The following is a 20,083-nucleotide window of genomic DNA, read 5'->3' as shown; positions in this document are numbered from 1 at the left end:
TGAGACTCTGGATCTTATTTAGTCTTCAGATTTAGCTGGCTTTCTCTGACACCACTCTGGCAGGAGAAGGGGCGCCCCACCTTGTTACTTCAAAGTGCAGGGAGAAGTCCAGATTCCTCATGCAGCCTCCTGTGGTACTCACTAGGGAGGGTCCTCATTACTGCCAGGTGGAAGGGAGTTCTGGCTCCTCACTTGGTATTCACTGACACTGCACTAGGGGTGGCCTCATTATGATTAGCACAGGGCAGTAGTGAAAGTCCTGACTCTACTAGGCGCTCTGACACCCCCCACAATGGGGATCGAGAGGAGTACTTCCTGACTGCCAGTGAGAGTGGATGTTCAGGCTTCCCATGCAGTCTCTCCCATGTGATTGAGAAATGATTACCACAATAAGGGGTTAGTTAACACCTCAGTCACCTCACATAATTGTCGTGTGTGTGTGTGTGTGTGTGTGTGTGTGTGGTAAGAAACACTTGGAGATCTACTCTCTTAGCAACTTTTAAGTATGTAATCCAGTGTTGTTAACTATAGTCCCATGCTGTACATTACATCCCCAGAACTTATTCATCTCATAACCAGAAGTTTGTGCTCTTTGGCCAACGTATCCCCATTTCCTCCACCTCTCAGCCCCTGGCAACCACCGTTCTACTGTCTATTTCTGTGAATTTGTTACTTCACCTTCTCTGACACCCCCCTGAGCAGGTTTGGGGTGCCTCATTACCACCTTGTGAGAGTGGAAATCTAGGCTCCTCAGTCAGCCTTTGCCAGTGTGGATGGGGATGTGACCAGTTTTTTCTGTAGTATGTGGCTGGAGTAGAGCAGTTATGGTCTACATTTTTGTCCCTCTGGCTGCCCTTTCCTGGTCCTTTGTCTAGAGAGAGCAGGCTTTTGATGGGGCTTTTTGTGTCTGTACCCATTGGTGCTTCCAAGTTGCCAATTTCTTCAACTCTAAGTCTGGGATCTATGAGGCAAAAAGAAAACACAAGGAACTCACTACTCTCTCATTCATCATGTCCTGAGATCCCGAGCTAGTCTTTTCTTCTCTCCACCTTTCAATCCTTGTATGTTTGTTTTATGTATATTGTCCAGGGTTTTTTGTTATACTTAACAGAAAGGATAGGGAAATATACATCTACTCCATCTTCCCAGAAGCAGAAGTTCTCTATTTTTATATATGTATGTATGTGTATACAAATATACAGAATTTTTGTTTATATAAATATTTATTTATAAATAAATGGAATTATATACACACACATCAATCACCTGGAGAGCTTATCCCAATTTTTAGTGCCAGAGCAGAAATGTGGGGGAGGCAGGGTTAGCTGTGTATTTTAATGTACACTGTTTTCTAAGTTAAGAATCACTTTTCTGGAATATACTGCCTACCAAAGAACTTCTTGCCTAGTGGAGGGGACAGGCACATAGTGTTAGTGTAATACAAGGCACTGTTTCACAAGTGTTCTGTACAGGACGGAGTCATTTCTGGAAGGATTTGTGGGATCTCCTTGATTCCTCTCCTCCACCTTCTGTTTTGTATACTTCGTGTACTTAGAGTGTATTACACTCCCTTTTGCAGGGTTAGACCCCCAGTTAACTTTGTATCTCCCTTCCCTCTTCAAGAGCTTAGCACAGTGCGGGGCAGGTGCTATATGCTAGGGAAACGTTTTTCAGTAGAAGGAAGGCTGAAGGATGAGTAGGAAGCTGCAAAACTTCAGAGCATGCTAGAGGATTAATGTTTATCCAGCTTCTTTTACTCATTTATTAAACAAACAGTTAGTGAATGGGAACTGCTTGGCAGATACTGAACCAGATGCTGGAAAAACCACAGCAAAGCTGCAACACTAAAAAGTATTCCATTTATTTGGAGAGACACACAAATGAACCAGTCGTCTTAACCCAAGGCATTGGTCCTCCAGCATACCCTGAACACTACTGCCTGATGGATTATTGAACAATTTCCTCTTTCGTCACCTGACTCTTGTTCTTCAGGAGGCAAAGTGAGTGTAGAATGCACACAGTGCAGGATTCCCACACCTGGCTGGTCATCAGGCTGACCTTGCAAACTTTTGAAATAGATTCCCAAGCATACCTGCCAGCCCCCCTGCCCCGTATAGATTCTGATTCAGTAGATCTGGTATGGGGCTCAGGAATCTGTACTTACATTGTTCCCCCTTGATTCTGGTAAACAGTTGGGTTGGGAGCCTCTGGTATAGTGGAAAGAGTGCATAAAGCTTTTGGAGTCACTCGGGCTTGGGGTGATTCCAGGTCTGACATTGCTTGCTGTGTGACTGTGGGCATCGCTTAACCTCTCTGAGCCTTGTGTTACTCAGTTTCTGGATGAGGAGTTTTCATACATAAAATACCTAGCACATTGCCTGGCATGTAATGGATTTTTTCCAACAAATATTAATTCTCTCCCTTCTATTCAAGAACTTGTATTGGCAGTTCTTCTGTCTCCTGTCTCTGGGAGCTAAATCCAGTCGTCCTATCCATATGCTGGTTATTCAGACTTAGGCGTTTGGGAGATCATCTTATCCACCAAATTTATTTTATATTGAAGAAACTGAAATTCATGGATATCACACAGCCAGGTGCTGCAAGAGCCAGGACTAGAACCTTGATAGTCGGATTCGTGTTCTCATACTCATTTTGTCCCTGTCCCGGAGACAGTGTAAAAGTGGGCTGGGGTACAGCCAAAATCTACAGCTAGGATTGCTCCAGAGAATGAATCTAGCAAGATCCTCCCATAATGGGTGAGATCAACTACCTATAGGAATAACTCACCCCAAGAGAGGAGAGTATGGCAGTTTTTACCCACAATCCAGTTCAGACGTGGCTGATATTAAAGCTCTACCAATGAGAGAACCAGATCTTGGACTATGGCTATTGATTCAACGAGCATGTATTGAATACTTGCTCTGAGCCAGAAGCAATAAACAAACCTGTCAAATATCACTGCCTTCATAGAGCCTACAATCTAGGGAGCGGAGAGAAACAATAAACAGATAAATAGGTAGATGGTCTGGTTTGATAGATGATGCTAAGTGCTATAGGGAAAAATTTTGAAGATTTTATTTTTTTCCTTTTTCTCCCCGAAGCCCCCCGGTACATAGTTGTGTATTCCTGTTATGGGTCCTTCTAGTTGTGGCACGTGGGAAGCTGCCTCAGCATGGCTTGATGAGCGGTGCCATGTCCGTGCCCAGGATTTGAACCGGCGAAACCCATGGCCACCGCAGCAGAGCACGTGAACTTAACCACTTGGCCATGGGGCTGGCCCCCGTGGAGAATAATTTTAAAGGCAAGGAAAGAAGATAGGGAGTGCCAGGGTGGCCCACTAGGCACTCGCATTCCACGGTTGGTTGCACGGAGGATGGGTTGCAGTTTTAAATAGAAGTGATCAGAAAAGGCCTCACTGAGAATTTGCATTTGAGCAAAGCCCTGAAAGAGGTGAGAGAGCTAGCCAGGAAGATTTATGGCGGAGGAACAAGTGCAAAGGCCCTGAGCAAGCAATCAGAATGTCACCGCTGGGAGAGGCGTGGCACCCTTGCCATGATGGCATCTCTGTCTATTGCCTCTGCCTTTATTAGGTGCTATGACTTTTCTTCCTTCTGGCCTTTGCTTGTGACAGGTGTTTTCGCCTTGATTAGCCTTCCCACACAGCCCCGAGTATGTGGACCCCTAACCCCAACCCCAGACCTCCTCCCTCCATGGACGCTTCCCTGTCCATGTGCATTCTTTTTCCAAGTTCCTTTTGCACTTCTTTTTTTCCTCTCTTTTTCATTTCTTGATTGTAGGACGTAATAAGTGCCTTGTAACCTACCGTCTTATAAGTGTCTATAAAGGGTAGTACCTTGTCCTGTATAGATGGTCCCATTTGTCTTCACCACCTATATGCCATGGCCCAGGGATCTTGTATAGCCCATCCCTGTGACGAGGCAGGGGGAGGGGGGAGGGGGAAAGAGCTGGCAGAGGGAATGGGTTCACTCATGCACTGTGACTGCAGGTCTCTTCCCTTACCTCTGCAGCAACTGCTTTCCACGACCGCAGGAGGATGTGCTGAATGAGGGAAAGTGCAGACGGCCATTATGTTTATTCAGTCACTGCTGGCCACAGTTGAGCTCTGGGTTGTTTTCTCTACTCACCCAGAGAATCAGCTTGGTCTGAATGCCTCGTCTCAGGATCACTTTCTGGGCCAGAATGCCCCTGTAGCTGTCAGTTACATAATTGTCAAGCTTTGCAGCACCACTTTAAATAATCAGCGTTGCATTTTATAGGAATAGAATCTGGTACTCCTAAGGCTCTAAATCTCTAAACAATTCCTTCTGTAATTGACATATTGTCACACGAGTGATTTCATGGCCATCCCATAAAGGTAGGTGATTGCCTTTTATAGTCATGTCAAAGTAGCAATTTGTTACACTGTCTTCCTTACAGAAAGCTGGTTTATATATTTCTAAGCGTATAACCCATTCTTTTGAAGATTTGCCATTGTGGTAAATCTTCATCTGTATAGTATTCCATTAAGAGAATATACCACAATTTATCCATTCTATTATAGATGGGCATTTGGGTCGTTTCTGTTTGGGAGCAATTGTGGATAGCATATCCAGAACACACCTTTTGGTAAATTTGTGTATGCATTTTTGTTGAGTGTTTATCAAAGATTGGAATTACTAGATCACAGAGCAGATGTATATTCACCTTTGGAATAGTAGCTACTGCCAAAGTGTTTTCTAAACTAGTTATACCAATTTACACTCCTACCAGCACTGAATGAGAGTTCTAGCTGCTTCATATCCTTGCCAACACCCAGTATTTTCTTTTTCTTTTTTTTTTTTCAGACTTAGCCCTTCTGGTGGGTTGTGCAGTCGTGTTTTAATGCGGTTTTAAATTGTGTTTTCCTGACTAATGATGTTGAATGTCTTTCATATGTTTAGTGGCCATTTGAATATCCTCTTTTGCCATATGTCTGTTCAAGTTCTTTTCCATGTTTTTGTTGGGTTGTCTTTTTCTTAATAATTTATAAAAAAATATTTTATATTATAAATGTGAACATTTTGTCAGATATATAGCAAATATCTTTCCTCACTTTATGGGTTGTCCTTTCACTCTCTTGATGGTGTCTTGATGAACAGAAGTTCTTAATTTTAATGTCCAATTTATCAGTTTTTTTGGTTAGCCCTTTTCTGTATCCTGTTTAAGAAATCTTTGCCTACTCCAAGATCACAAAGATGTTCTTCCCTGTTTTCTTTGGAAAGTTTTATTGTTTTACATTTCACATTTAAATCTGGTTTGAGATGAAATCAAGACATATATGTTTTTTCATATGGATGGCCAGGTGACACAGCACCTTTAATTGAAAAAACCATTCTTTTCCCCAGTTTATTGCAGTGTCACCTTTGTCAGGTATGCGAGTCTATATATGGACTCTCTATTGTATATGTGGGAGCTGTTCCTGGACTCTGTTCTGTTCCATGAATCTGTTTGTCTTTCTTTATGCCAATAACATACTGCCTTTAATTATTATACCTTTACCGTAAATCTTGAAATCAGATAGTCTAAGAACTTATACTACCACCACTTGACAGTTTAATTTCTGTTCTTCAAGATTGTCTCTGCTCTTGTAGGTGCTTTGCGTTCCCATGTCAATTTTAGAATCAGCTTGTTACTTTCTACAAAATCCTTCTGGGTTTTTGATTGGGATTGTGTTGACTCTGTACCAGTGGTTCTCATCCAGGGGTGATTTTGCCCTCTGTAGGACACTTGGCAGTGTCTTGAGACGTTTTTGATTGTCACTTGAGGGAGTACTACCGGCATCTGGGGGACAGAGGCCGAAGATGTTGCTCAATATCTGACACTGCGTAGGACAGCCCTCCACCAACAAACACTTATCCAGCCCCAAACGGCAATAGTGCCACTGTTGGGAATCTCTGAATTAATACGATCTCTACTTCAGCTGGACTTCTGTCTACCATCTTACTGTTTTCTATCTGACCCACCGGTTTTGCTTCTTTTCTCTCATTTTTTATTTTCTTTTGGATAAATCAAAAATATTTATTATTCCACTTTTACTGCTTTCTGAACTTTTTAGGTATATATTCTTTTACAATTCTTTGCAAGCTTATCCTACCAATTTCAACATGCTACAGTCTAATACAAATTCTTTTACTGCTTCCAGATGCCGCTAGACTCTTAATACACTTAACACTTTTTATACCCACCATGTGCCTTCTGTGCGTTATTGTCTTCTATTTTGGATTTATACATATACTTAGACTACAAAAGACATAATTATGTTTTTTACAGTTAATATTCTTTTATGTTGACCTATGGCATTATTCTTCATTCCCCCCAACATTTCCATGCTTCTGTCTAGGTTTATTTTCTCCCTTTATTTTTAACTTTAGTGCAGACCTGATAGCAGTGAATTCACTCAATTTTTTGTTTGTCTAAAAACATCTTTATTTTACCTTCAGTTTTGAAAGATGTTTTGTAGAATATAAAATTCAAAGTTGGTGGTTATTTTCCTTTAGCACTTTAAAGATGTCATTCTGTTATCTTCTGGATTTTGTAATTTCTGTTGAGAGTTATGTGTCAATCTTATTGCTCCATTAGTTTTAGGATTTTTCTCTTTATTTCTGGTTTTCAGCAGTTTGACTATGAATGTGTCTGTGTGTATTTTTCTTAATATTGTCAGCTTGGGGTTTGCTAAGCTTCTTGAATCTGTGGATTGATCTCTTTCATTTGTTTGGCGTTTCTCAGCCATTTGTCCCCCAGCAGCAGCCTCCTCCCAGAAGTCATATATTTTGAGATCCCTGAAGACAGCAGTTTTGTCCACCCTCAGCCCTGCGTTACCCCATTAAAAGCATTGTGGTTTCTCTTTCCTCAGTGACAGCCCTCCGCCTGGGCCACACCATTATCCTGAGCTCACATCCAGGATCAGCAAGGGCCAAAAAAACCCCAGGTATTGATTGTTGACTCACTCTAAGTTAACATTCACCCCTCACAAGATTGTTAGTCCATCTGTTGCTTCCACAACTATGTGATGCTTTAAGAAATGATTTTTGTAATTTATCTGGCTTTTTCTAGTTATCAGCAAGAGTATTGGTCTGCCATCCCCTACTGTATCCTGCTTGAAAGCAGAATCAGTACAGATGTTTTTGACTGCTTATCACATGCCAGATACCGTTCTAGGTTATGGGTATAGTATTGCCTGGTCTAAAGTAGGTAGAACAGACATATACAAAATAATACTGTATGCTAAATACGGTAAAAGGCAGTGTGTACAGTGGTGGGACAAAGGAGGCTGGTGTGAAAAAGCACCACCTGTTTGAGAAATTGCAAGTTTTCTCATTTTATGTAGTGGAAATTTCAAGTTTAAGGGGTGAAGCAATGAGAGATGAGGTTGATGAGACAGGCAGGGGCCTGATGGTGAAGGCCCTGTATGCCATGGTAAAAAGGTGTTTGTACTTTAGGCAGGCTATGAGAGCAGTTTAAGAATTTTAGGCATGGAGAAGAGTGATCAGATTTTTGTTTTAGAAAGATTAGTTACATGTCACTGTGAGATGTGGATTCACAAAGGGCAAGCACACACAGCAAGGGGCCAGAGAGGAAACTGTTACAGTCAGTCCAACATTAAATAGATGATTATCCTCATCAACAGATTTGAAGGATGTTGAAGGGGTAGAATGGATGAAACTTAAGGGAATAGTGAAATTAAGAGGGAGGTGAAAGAAAGCAGAGTCTAAGGTTTCTAGCTTAGGTAAGGACCATGTCACAAAGGGAATACAAAAGGAAGAGCAAATGAGTTCAGTTTGGGACATTTATGTGTTCCCACTATATTAGTTCCACGTTTTTGTCAAATAATCTGAGAACGTAGGGGATCGCAGGTCATCTTCTTGAAACTCTTGAGATAAAGAGAGATGCAGGGCCCCAGGTCATTGCCTTCATCCCAGCTTTAACCAGACCCTCTGAGTTTATCTGTTTTATATGCTGGGCTTCCACGAAAACATTTTATTTGAAGGAAGTTTTCTGTGCTGAAAGGAAAAACAAAGTTACTCAGCAGTTTCCTTTTTCTTTCCCCTTCCCATTTAGGTCTCTGTTTCAAGTTGTTGTTTGAATGGAGTCTTTGCTCATGTCTCTCCCTCTGGTAGGGTATCTGGGTGATACCCTCTCTGCGTCCTTGCGTGTTGTTCTTGTGCCCTACAGGTGAATCTGTGTTGGATGTAGGGTTAGGGGACCGCAGTCCTTTGTCTTCAGTCAGTAGGTGCTGTTCCACTGTCTTCTGGTATAACATTGTTGCCAACGAGAAATCCAAAGCCAGTCTTTCTTGTACAAGTTATTTGTTGTTTCTTCCTAAGAGGATATATGATTTTTCTCTTTATGTTTAGTGTACAGGAATTTTACCAGAATGTGACTAGGTGTGTATCCTTCAGTCTTGTCAATCTCCACATAAATCTTTTCACAGTTCCGGGAAATGTTTCAGTTATCTATTTGTTTTCACTCCTCCGTCTGTTCCTTTTCTCCTTCCAGAGTTCCTGGCTATTTACATGTTGGTTCTCCCAGGCTGTCCTCCGAGTCACAATTTCCCTCTCTCTGTATTTCTGCTCAGAGTTTTAAGATAGGTCTACTTGATCTTCCAGGCCACTAATTAGATCTCAGCAACTAGCCATCCTTTTTTTCTTTCTTTTTTCTTTTTTTTCATCAGTTGAACTTCTTTGGTGTGGAAAATGGTGTTTTAAAAATTCTAAGAAATATCTTTTGTCTTGTCGTTGAACTTCATTATTGGTCTTATTACTTCTCAGATTCTTGTCTGTCTCCTTCAGTGGTTCTGTTAATCTAAGATTCACCACCTCAGGGGTGCTCTGCTTGCTTTTCCTGCCTCCGACTGCTGGGTTCCAGTAAGTGGTTATTTTCCTGTCCTTCTCTTGTTCCACTCCCAGTACCTCAGCAGGGGATGGCACAGCAGCCTCTGGGACATCACTGTGTGAGCTGGTGCCAATGAGGTGTCAGTAGTCCCCAGCCAAGTGTTCTGGCATCCACACCTGGCATTTTCCTAGCCTGGGATAGGGACAATTTGAGCTTCTTCCCTTCCCTGGCTTCCTGGGGGGCTCGCAGAGACCAGGAGATATCCCTCCAGGAAACCTCACAGAGACAGCATTGCCCTTCCTCACAGGGGTCCCTGGAGCTCTGTGGATCCGACTCTCCAGGGTATTAGAGCCCGATTGTTGCCCTGGAGCCCTCTCCTGACCCCAGGGGGACTCCAGCACCCTCTCTCTCTCTGGGCTGAGCAGGTCTCACCCACACCCACCAGGCACCAATTGCCTGCCAGCCCTCTAGTCACTGGGGCTCAGGAGAGTTCCCTGGATTGGGGTTAGGGAGAGGCAGCAAAGACATTTTCTTGTCATCTATTCAGAAACTCCCAGCAAGTAGAGCCACCAGAGAGAGAGACCACCAGACTAGACAATCTGTAGGCTTCATCCGATCCCAGCATTTTACAGTTGTTCGCATTTATGGTCTCTAGCTCTAGCTCAGTCCTCAGTACCCTTGGGCCACACTTTTATGTCTTCCCAGCATGCTCTGCTTCCCCAAAGGGAATATTTGAGACTTTTATTTCTCTCTTCAAGCCCTCTGTTTACCTCCCTTCTTGTTCATTGTCAGCCCATGACTTTGAATTTCTCCTCACAGAGCAGAGACTCTTGTATTAAGTTGCTCAGCTCCTTTGGTTACTTATAAACCTATCTCCTTTCACTGCTCGCCTGCTTGCCCGCCGTCCATCTTTCCATCCTGCTTGACTCTCTCTTCTCCACGGTTTCTGTGATAGTGTGCGCTCCTGGTTTCCCGTTTCTCTGGCCACTCCCTTTCATTTGTTTGGCTTTCAGCCTTACCCAGCTCGGATTCTTCTCCCACACTACTCGCTGCCAGGGCATCTTTTCAGTGCATAAAGTTTATCGTATCACCCCCTGCTTAAAACCTCTCCATAGCTAGAACAGGCAAAACTAATCTGTAGTGATAGAAGTCAGAATAGTGACCACTTCTGGGCAGGTGACATAGGAATTGATTGCAGAAGGGCATGAGGGAGCCTTCCAGGCTGCTGGAAATATTCTGTATCTTGTTTTGGGTAGTGGTTACATGGGTCTCTACATACATAAAAATTCACTGAGCTGTACATTGACTAGTGCATTTTGCACTATGTATGTTATACCTCAAGTTTAAAAAGACAAAACTTTCAGTAGCTCTCCGTTACTACCACAGGTTAAAATTCCCACTCCTTAGGGAACCTTAGGGGTTACAACCCCTGTTCATAGGTCCCTGTCCATTCCTCTCTCGAGTCTTGGCTCCAGCATCTGCTTCCTGGCTTTCCCAGGGTTATGAGGGCTAGGTCTCCACACTCGGGATGTAAGTATAGACCTGCCTTGTTTCTGGACAGACTGTGCGCTAATAACTTTACCTCTGCTCCCTCACTAGACTGGAGGCTCCCTAAGAATAGGAAGCGTCTCTTTTCAGTTCCATTGCTCCCCTAGTGCCTTGTGTGGTGACTGCACATGGGCCCCCCACTCTGTTGAGTGAACGAATGCAAGTTTACTTTGTATTTCCTTTGAGCTTCTTTACCGTATTGCTTCTGTACTGAAAAGTTTCCCTCCTCCAGCCTGCAGGATGTTTCCTCAGTGAGAGGAAAGCCACTGCACAATGGCAGTTTTTGATACTCCTGAGGAGGCCTTTGGCGTCTTACGTCCAGTCTGTGTTCAGCTCACAAAGACCCAGACGGTGGAGAACGTGGAGCGTCTGCAGGCACAGTTACAAGCCGTGAGTGACTCCGCCCTTCAGGAACTTCAGCAGTACATCCTCTTCCCTTTGCGATTTACTCTGAAGGCCCCGGGTCCCAAAAGAGAGCGCTTGATCCAGAGTGTGGTGGAATGCCTCACGTTTGTCCTCTCTTCAACATGTGTGAAGGAACAGGAGCTTCTCCAGGAACTCTTTTCGGAACTCTCTGCTTGTCTGTATTCGCCCACCTCCCAGAAACCCGCAGCTGTGTCAGAGGAGTTGAAATTGGCTGTGATCCAGGGCCTGAGCACATTAATGCACTCGGCTTATGGGGATATCCTTGTGACTTTTTATGAGCCCTCCATTCTGCCTCGTTTAGGATTTGCTGTGTCTTTACTGTTAGGCCTAGCAGAACAGGAGAAATCGAAGCAAATTAAAATTGCTGCCTTAAAGTGTTTACAGGTTCTGCTGTTTCAGTGTGATTGTGAAGACCATCCAAGGTCCTTGGATGAGCTTGAGCAAAAGCAGCTGGGGGACTTGTTTGCTGCTTTTTTACCTGGAATCTCAACTGCACTGACCAGGGTTATCACGGGGGACTTTAAACAAGGGCACAGCATTGTCGTGTCTTCCCTACAGATCTTTTACAAGACAGTGGGCTTCGTTATGGCTGATGAGCAGCTCAGAAGACTCTCAAAGGTCCAAGCAAAGCCTGCAGTGGAGCACAGAGTAGCAGAGCTGATGGTTCACAGGGAAGCCGATTGGGTAAAAAATACCAGCGACAAGTTGACTATCCTTATTAAAAAGATAATTGAGTGTGTTTCGGTTCACCCCCACTGGAAGGTGAGACTGGAACTGATAGACCTTGTCGAGGCCCTTCTTGTGAAGTGCAGTCAGTCACTGGTCGAGTCGGCTGGCCCCCTTCTGAAGGCGTTGGTGAGTCTAGTGAATGATGAGAGCTCTGAAGTCCAAGCCCACTGCAGTAAGGCTCTGAGACATTTTGCAGATCAGAAAGTAGTGGTGGGCAACAGGGCCTTTGCTGACATCTTGTCGGAAAACCTACATTCCCTTGCCACATCTCTTCCACGCCTAATGAACTCCCAAGATGATCAGGGCAAATTCTCTACTCTCTCCTTGTTACTCGGTTATCTGAAACTCTTGGGCCCAAGAGTGAACTTTGTCCTCAACTCTGTGTCCCATCTCCAGCGCCTTTCCAAAGCACTTATCCAAGTTCTAGAATTAGACGTGGCTGACATCAAGGTTGTTGAAGAGCGACGCTGGAACTCAGGTCATCTGAGTGCTTCTCCGAAGACTTCAGCTGCAGGGCCACGACGTCAGATCCAGAGGAGGTATTTCCGCTTCTTCACCGATGAGAGGGTTTTCCTGCTCTTGCGGCAGGTTTGTCACCTTCTGGGCTTTTACGGGAACCTCTATTTGCTTGTGGATCACTTTCTGGAACTGTACCACGAATCTGCGGTTTACCGGAAGCAAGCCGCCATGATTCTGAATGAACTGGTTGCAGGGGCTGCTGGGCTGGAGGTGGAGAATCTTCATGAAAAACATACTGAAACAAGCCCAGAGGAACTGAGAGAGATTGTGACGTCTATACTTGAAGAATACACGAGCCAAGAAAACTGGTATTTGGTCACTTGTATCGAAGCTGAAGAAATGGGAGAGGAGCTAACAGTGAAGCAGTCAGGCCTCCAGGCTATCACATCTGGTGCTCACACCTGCCAAGTTTCATCTTTTCTAGCCTTCTCAAACCCCAGTCCCACTATTTGCTCCATGAACAGCAACATCTGGCAAATATGCATCCAGTTGGAAGGGATTGGCCACTTTGCATATGCACTAGGAAAAGACTTTCGTTTGCTCTTGATGTCAGCGCTCTATCCAGTACTGGAGAAGGCTGGAGACCAAACCCTTCTCATTAGTCAGGCAGCTGCCAGCGCCATGATGGACATTTGCCACGCTTGTGGCTACGACTCCCTGCAGCACCTGATCAATCAGAATTCAGACTATTTGGTGAATGGGATCTCTTTAAATCTGCGTCATCTGTCTCTGCACCCCCATACCCCAAAGGTCTTGGAAGTCATGCTGCAGAACTCGGACGCTAGCCTGCTTCCTTTGGTGGCAGATGTGGTTCAAGATGTCTTGGCTACTCTGGACCAATTTTATGATAAGAGAGCTACTTCCTTTGTTAGTGTTCTGCACGCCCTGCTGGCAGCATTAGGTACATTGAAAACTCTTTTTAATGCTGATTTGGGGGAGGACTAGTATCCTTGTTTGGGTAACCTTATTTTTTTCTTTGTCTATAGTTAGGCTATAGGGGACATTATTTGAGTAGTTGTCTATCCAGTCCCATATGTTATGCTAGGGTTTGCTACCATTACTTATTTTTTATACTTTTAATAATCTCTACCATCTATTGAGCTCCTGCTGTGTGCCAGGGACATAAACCCTACAGACTAAATGTAAACATTATTTTTATTTTACAGATAAGAAGAACTAATGCTCAGTAAGATCTTACTTAACCAGGGTCACACAATTAATAAGAAGTAAAGTCGGGATTTATGACAATTTAGTTCTTTTCAATATACTGTACTGCTTCTGACAGTACTTAGAGTTAGCAATATCTATGCTAATGGACAACAGGAATAACAAGAATTATTCAGTCACAGATAATCTAGAGCAGTACTGTCCAATAGGACTTTCTGTGATGATGGAATGCTCTGTCAATACAATAGCCACTAGCTACATGTGGCTAGTGCAACTGAGGAACTGAATTTTTAATTTTAATTGAAGCCGCATGTAGCTCATGACTGCCATGTTGGACAGAGCAGGTCTAGAAACTCTGTTAACCTTTTAATTGCATGTGGTGGTTTGAGTTTCTTTCCTTCCCTTTGATCCTGCTGGGTGTCTGTGGAGTTGTTAGCTGCCATTAAAATGGCAAAGTTGGAGTATAAGAGAAAGAATTCCTGAACTGGGTAGTCAGGCTTTGAATGAAAAAAATGATGAGCTCTATACCTGTGTCCCTTTTATCCAAAGAGTGTATCTCCAGTGTTTACTGCTGATAGCCTCCAAAGTAGGGGAGAAGGTCACTGACCTCATTTTTTCAGCTGAGAAAGCCAAGACCATTAAGAAAGCTTCTCATGGAAGATGACTGGGACAGGGACAGTCTCCTGTCCTATAGCTGATACCATTTCCAGTGTTCATTCGTTCATTCATTCACAACATTCACATGCAGGGTAAATGTTCTTTTATTCCTTCTTTCAATAAAGAGTGCCTCCGTATGTCAGACACTGTGCCAGGTAATCAGGACACAGCAGTGAGCAAGACAAATAAAGTCATGGAGCTTTCCTGCTACTGCAAGAGAGATAAGTAAATCATTAAACAGGTTTGTTTCAGATTCTAATAAACACTGTGAAGAAAATAGACAATTTGATGCAAGAGAATGACAGGGACAAGCTACTTTAAGTAGAGTGGTCAGGGAGGGCTTCTCTGAGGAAGCAACAATAGAGCTGAGACATGAAGGCTGAGAAGGGTTCATCAGTACTTATGGAGCTGTCACATCCTTTTTATGATTTTTAAGAACTTTCAGGCAAAGGGAACAGCAGATGCAAAGGCCTGGAGGGAAGAAAGGGCTTGGGGTCTTTGGAGAATGAAAGAGAGGTCATTGTGGAAAGAATGATACACGATGACATTAGGAAGGTGGGCAAGGACAAATCCTGCTGGGCCTGTAGACCAAGGGAGGGAGTTTGGGTTTAATTTTGCCTGTGCACTGGACAAGTCACTGGGACGTCAGCCGTGACCAAGAAGAACCTGGTCCCTGCCCTCATGGAAACTCTGCGAAGACCAGCTAACTGCTTACACATTTTAGACTGTGACTGGCTTCCACGGTCCAGGTGTACCCCAGACTTCCACCTTCAGTGCTTTGGGAACTATACTACGTGTCAATTTGAGATTTAAAAATATATAAAGAAAAGGCCTATTAACCATATCCTCTCAGGAGACGTCTCAGTTTGGGCCTTGAAAATTGAACTGCCTTGGATTGCAGATGTCTTCAGTCATCTCTCAAGGAGAAATCCCGTGTAGCACTTTTATTTTAAATTGAATTGGAGGAGGAGGGGTCTCCAATGCAGAGAGGAAACTGAGGATGGTTAAGATCGACTCGAGAGCATCCTAGGAAAAGAAGCAAAATTGGAGATAGCTTTTCTGAAAGTTTTCAAATAACCCAGAATGCACTTGCATTTTGAATGGTAAGCACTGAGGTGGAGTTGATCAGTCACGCGTGAATCAAAGTGGCACTGTATGCTGGCATTTCTGTTTGTCATCAAGTTGCCTAACTGGTGGCCACTCTTTTAAGATAGGAGTAGAAGAACAGTTTCAAAGGACTTCCAAAAGGTCTTAAGAGAATCCAGAACATGTTTTAGGAAACCGAGTTACCATCAGCAGTGTTTCCCATGCATTGACTAAAGTAGCACAGCGGGAGCAAGCACCAGCAGTTCAGTTACTGCTCAGCACCAACTACCAGTTGGCTGATTATCCATAACAAAGAAATAGGGTAGCTTTGAAAACCACAAAGTGTCCATGCTTCCTACCTCAGCACTTGGATATTGTGCCACATCCATACATGTAGGGCTGCCACATTGTTGTGATGGCTGCATAGTTTCCTGTTGTGTTGCTGCACCATCATTTATTTAAGCAGTCCTTTCTTGGTGGACGTTTTGGTTGTTTCCAATTTTCTGCCACCCCAAAAAAAATGCCACGATGAAGATCTTTGTAGGTCATGTTGAACATGTCTAAGTAGATCAGTCGGGTAAATTCCTAAGACAAATGCTGGCTTAGAGGGTAGTAGATTTAAATTTTTGATAGTATCACATTGCTCTGCAGAGGTTGCACCACTTTAAGCTCCTGTCAGCAATGTAAGAGAGTGCCAGTTTTGCCGTGCCCTCACCCACACTGTATATTACCAAGCTTTTTGATCTCTGCTGATCCAATAGGAGAGAAATAGCACTTTATTGTAGTTTAATTTGCATTAAGAGTGAGGTTGAGCTTCCTTTCTCAGGTTTAAAAGCCATTTGTGAGCAAAGACTTTTTAATGTCTGGCACTAGCCTTAAATCTAGAAAATAATCTTTGTGGCATGTTCCTTTTAGCAGTGTAAATGGCTGGGTCCTGCCTTTAACTCATTGGGAATGCAGTCCTTTAGAGTACACGAAGGGCCTGACTTATGTCTGGGGATGGGGTTTGAAGAAATGGCATCATCGATCCCTACTTATAGGAACCTCCAGATACTAGATTGAAGGCTCTCATCTCCAGCATTTGCTCTCTGCTGCTCCTGGTTGCCTAGCATCTCTCATCTGCTGTTGCTCTGGCTTTGTTCGGATGCTCCTTGATAGAAAGGAGATTGGCAGGTGCTAAAGGTTATCAGACTTTTTCCCTGCTGTCTGCAAAAGGAGAACGAAAATTCAGGCTGTGGGGTATTCTTGTTGTTGTTTCAGTCTTTAACTAGTAAGAGCCTTTTTTGAAATGAAGCCCTTGGGGCACTCCACTATACAGAAAGAGTTGAAATTAGAGCTGCTCTGGTTAAAGAAGGGATAGAAACCTTGGACCTAGCCCCTTAGCCTGCTGTCTCTTGGTGCCCTCCGTGTTGTGACCCTGAGACATTTCTGCAGAGCCCCAGAGCTCCTCAAGGCACAATTTGAAACCACTTGTTCAGTGTTGTTTAAGGCTCATTCTTTGGTGACACAGCAGAAGTATTGGAGCATCACTGAAGAAGAAAAGCTTCAGAGAGAAAATGCCAGCCTTCTGAAGCATTTTATGGCAGAAATACATATGTGCGACTGTGTCCATTCTCAAGGCTCTGTAGACCCTGTCTTCTCTAATGAATACTGTATCCTGTGCTCAGAGTTTTGTCACTTGTACATGTTCTCCAGTCTAGTCTATTTATTCATTCAGCATATATTTTGAGCACCCACTCTGTGCTGGGCATATTGGATTTCCAGTGGTGATCAATAAGGCATAGGGTCTAATGGGAGATTCAGACACTAAGCAGTACACACAAAATAATATAATTACAAATCATGATGTGTTGGTACGACAGGAAAGAATATGGTGGTGTGTAAGACAGCATATAAGGGACCTAAGGTTAGATTGAGGAGTAAAGGGATGGCCTTGCTAGACAGCTTATATTTGTATTGAGACATGAAAAGTGATTTGGAATTAGCCAGATGTGACGTGGGGGGCAGTATTCCAGACAGGGAGAACAGCATATGTGAAAGTGCTAAGGCAGGAAAACACCTGATGCGTTAGAGGAACTGGAAGATGGTCAGTTAACAGGCAAATGAGAGTGGTTAGAAGGTGAAGTCCCCAGGTAGGGACTGGATCATGGGAGGGCCGTGCAGCCATGGCAAAGGACTTATTCTACTTATGAAGTATATTGCCTAATTGTCAATGACCAATGTAATCATTATAACACTTTATTTACAGCCCGGTGGTTCCCAGACACAGGTAATCTCGGGCAACTCCGAGAGCAAAGTGTCGGGGAGGAGGGAAGTCATTTGAGCCAAAGACTGGCAACTCTTGAGGAAGGACTTGAGAATACCACCACAGCTGAAGACATTGAACAGTTTTTGCTGAACTACCTCAAGGAAAAGGATGTGGCAGATGGAAATGTCTCAGATTTTGATAATGAAGAAGGTAACTATTATTAATTTTGGCTTAGCCAGTTTTTTCTTTTTGAAACAGATTATTGTAAAAACGATGAAACGTCATTATGAAAAGTTTGGAAATACGAAAAGTCACTCATAACCCCAATCCCCGTAGGATTCTCACTTTTGGGGTAATCTTTTCCCATTCTTTTTTGTTGTAAACCTAAATTTATATGGTTGCAGCCGCAGTTTAAATGCATTATATCCTTTTTGTATTTAGTTGTAGAATAAGGAGCTCTCTATATTGCTATAGAGTTTTCATAATTAATGTTTTAATAGCTGCCACTAGGTATCCATTCCCCTGGGGGAAGTTTAGATTGCCTCTGGCTTTTCACTCTAATAAACAGTGCTGCAGTGGATGATTCTGTGCATGTGACCTTTTCCTTTTTGCATGTTTCTTTATAAATCCAAGAAGTGGGATTCTGGGTCAAGGATATGAACATTATTTTATGCTTGCCAAATTGCCTTGCAGAAAGGTTGCATCAGTTTACACCTTACCTTCAGCAGAACAGGATTAATACTGGTTTCACCACAACCTTGCCAACACTGGCTATTACCCATTTTACTTCTTGTTACATTAAAGTGGTTCTTGTTATTTTACTTTGCATTTCTTTGATTACTGGCAAGGTTAAGCATCTTTCTATATGCTTCTTTCCTAACAATTTTTTTCTTATGCTCATTGTTTATTCATATGTTTTGTCCATTTATTTATTGGTGGGAGGAGATTTCAGTGTTTTTCTTACCAATTTATATGATAAAGGAGAAGGGAGTTCAGGCTAGTTGAAGTTCTGGCCTGTTGTTTTATTCACAAGCTCAATCTGGAGCTTCAGGTCATGGAAGGATTAATAAATTATTAGAGTCTCCTCAGCAAATATAAAATGCCAAGTCATAATGAGCTTGGTGGTCTCAGAACTCTCCTAAATCGAACTGAGTCCCAAATTAGTTTGTTAGGTTGGAATCGAGCAGATTTCCTTTTTTTATTTTTGGCAATTTCTACTCTGAGACTGTGGTGAACTGAAGCCAATACTTCCAGGATAACAGGAAATAGTAGCTCAGAGCAGCTAACTAACAAATTCCTTCTGAGTAACCGGGAAGCATCACAGGGCCCAAATAATGATTTACGCAGAGTGGAGTCACTGCTCTCCCCAAGGACAGAGTTTTCTGATCAGAAATCTGACAGGCTTTTTCTTCTCAGTTTTGTTTCTTGAGCCAACCCAATCCCTTCCTGAACTGCGCCCTCGCCCAAACCTGGAAACCCTGAAGAAGGGGAGGCATCTTGATCCCTCGTAATCCAGATTTGCCATTCTTGTTTGAAATTCTAGCATTGCCAATGAATCTATTCTTTCACGATTAGCATCTTCTGGTTCTAGTTGATGTTCACTAGGAGCAGACTGAATGAATCAAATCTTTTTCCCAATAACCTAAAAATCCACATCTCTCTAAAAACATTCTGCAATAGGTGAATTTCAAACAACAAATCCTCCTCTGGGAAGAAAGCACAGCCTTATCATTCTTAGAATTATCATTCATCAAGTACAGCCACACACTTGGCATTATAAAGAATGTTTGGCTCAATGTTGATTCGACATGCATTTTTGTTTTAACCACAATAAAAGCACCTTGCAATCTGAGGTCCCTTTCTCTGAGAAATCCAAGCCTTCCACAAATGCATTTTCATTTATCTTTTTAACATCTGTTAGAAACAGGTGTGGCCTCTATTGTAAGATTCTGTTGTTCCGGCAGAGGAAACTAAAATGGCAAAAAGTGAAGGCAGCAGTGCTCAGCTCAGGGGAAGGGAGCGCAGCTGGTATCGGGGGAGTAGAGCAGGGCTGGAGGCTCTAAACAGATCCACAGAAGTTTTTCAGGGTAAGGATTTTGGCCTGGGTTTCTCCCAACTCTCAAGTCTTTTTGTTGTTTTAATTTACAAACTTGCACCTTCTCATGCGGCACAGCCCTCTAGGCAGTGAAAGAGTGACATCGCTGGTGACGGTCGTCTCGTTCAAGTCAACAAGCAAATGAGGCATGCATGCTATACCCCTGTTTTTCAGATGAGGGAATGTGAGAGGAGTTGCTAGTAGGTTGTGGAGGCAAGACTTGAACCAACTTCTGACCAAACCCCATCCCTGTGTATCACACCAAGCTGTCCTGGTATTCTCTCTCAAACACAGAGAAGTAAGGCTTGATCATGGCCACCAGAAGACCTCACAGGCTGGCAGAGAAGACAGACATGTACCCACTTTAGTGAAAGGATGAACCAAGAAGAATGGAAGGAGGGTAAAGGGCAGAGGAAAGGCCAGCCTGCTCAACCTCAGGACTCCAAGTTAGAACGTGTCCTCTTGTGTTAAATATTCATTAATGGAAACTTAGAAGAGAGCAAAAGTATAGGAAAAGAATTCATATTTTATCTCATGACCTCATCTCTCTTCATGTTTGCTTGTACTTCCTTCCATGCAAAAATTTATATAATAGTGCTCACGCTGTGTATGCAATTTTGTATCCTGCTTTTCTCTTTTTAACACAATGTTATTTCATGAACATTTTCTCTTGTCATTAAAGCCCTTGGTACAGAGACATTTTAGGGCCCTCATAATGTGTCATTGAATGGATGTAC

General features: G+C 43.1%; 1 protein-coding gene across 3 annotated transcripts in view; it reads left to right on the top strand.

Moving 5' to 3' along the window:
* The window catches only part of TTI1 (TELO2 interacting protein 1), a 44,400-nt gene that overhangs the window by 5,668 nt on the left and 18,649 nt on the right, over nt 1–20,083 (top strand). For 2 of the 3 annotated variants that reach the window (XR_006891039.1, XM_046678353.1), the window contains exons 2-4: nt 6,893–6,967; nt 10,652–12,994; nt 17,252–17,461. Coding sequence is in view for 2 of the 3 variants with exons in the window: in XM_046678353.1 (XP_046534309.1) it covers nt 10,693–12,994; nt 17,252–17,461 (2,512 nt within the window). In the remaining variant the exon portion in view is untranslated. The remainder of the gene's footprint in view (nt 1–6,892; nt 6,968–10,651; nt 12,995–17,251; nt 17,462–20,083) is intronic. The other variant, XM_046678354.1, reaches the window with a different exon arrangement.

The sequence above is a fragment of the Equus quagga genome, chromosome 12 (assembly GCF_021613505.1).
Source record: "Equus quagga isolate Etosha38 chromosome 12, UCLA_HA_Equagga_1.0, whole genome shotgun sequence".
NCBI classification, from domain to species: Eukaryota; Metazoa; Chordata; class Mammalia; order Perissodactyla; family Equidae; genus Equus; species Equus quagga.
The sequence above is the reverse complement of the archived record's forward strand: the minus strand, read 5'-3'. Positions and strand labels throughout refer to the sequence as shown.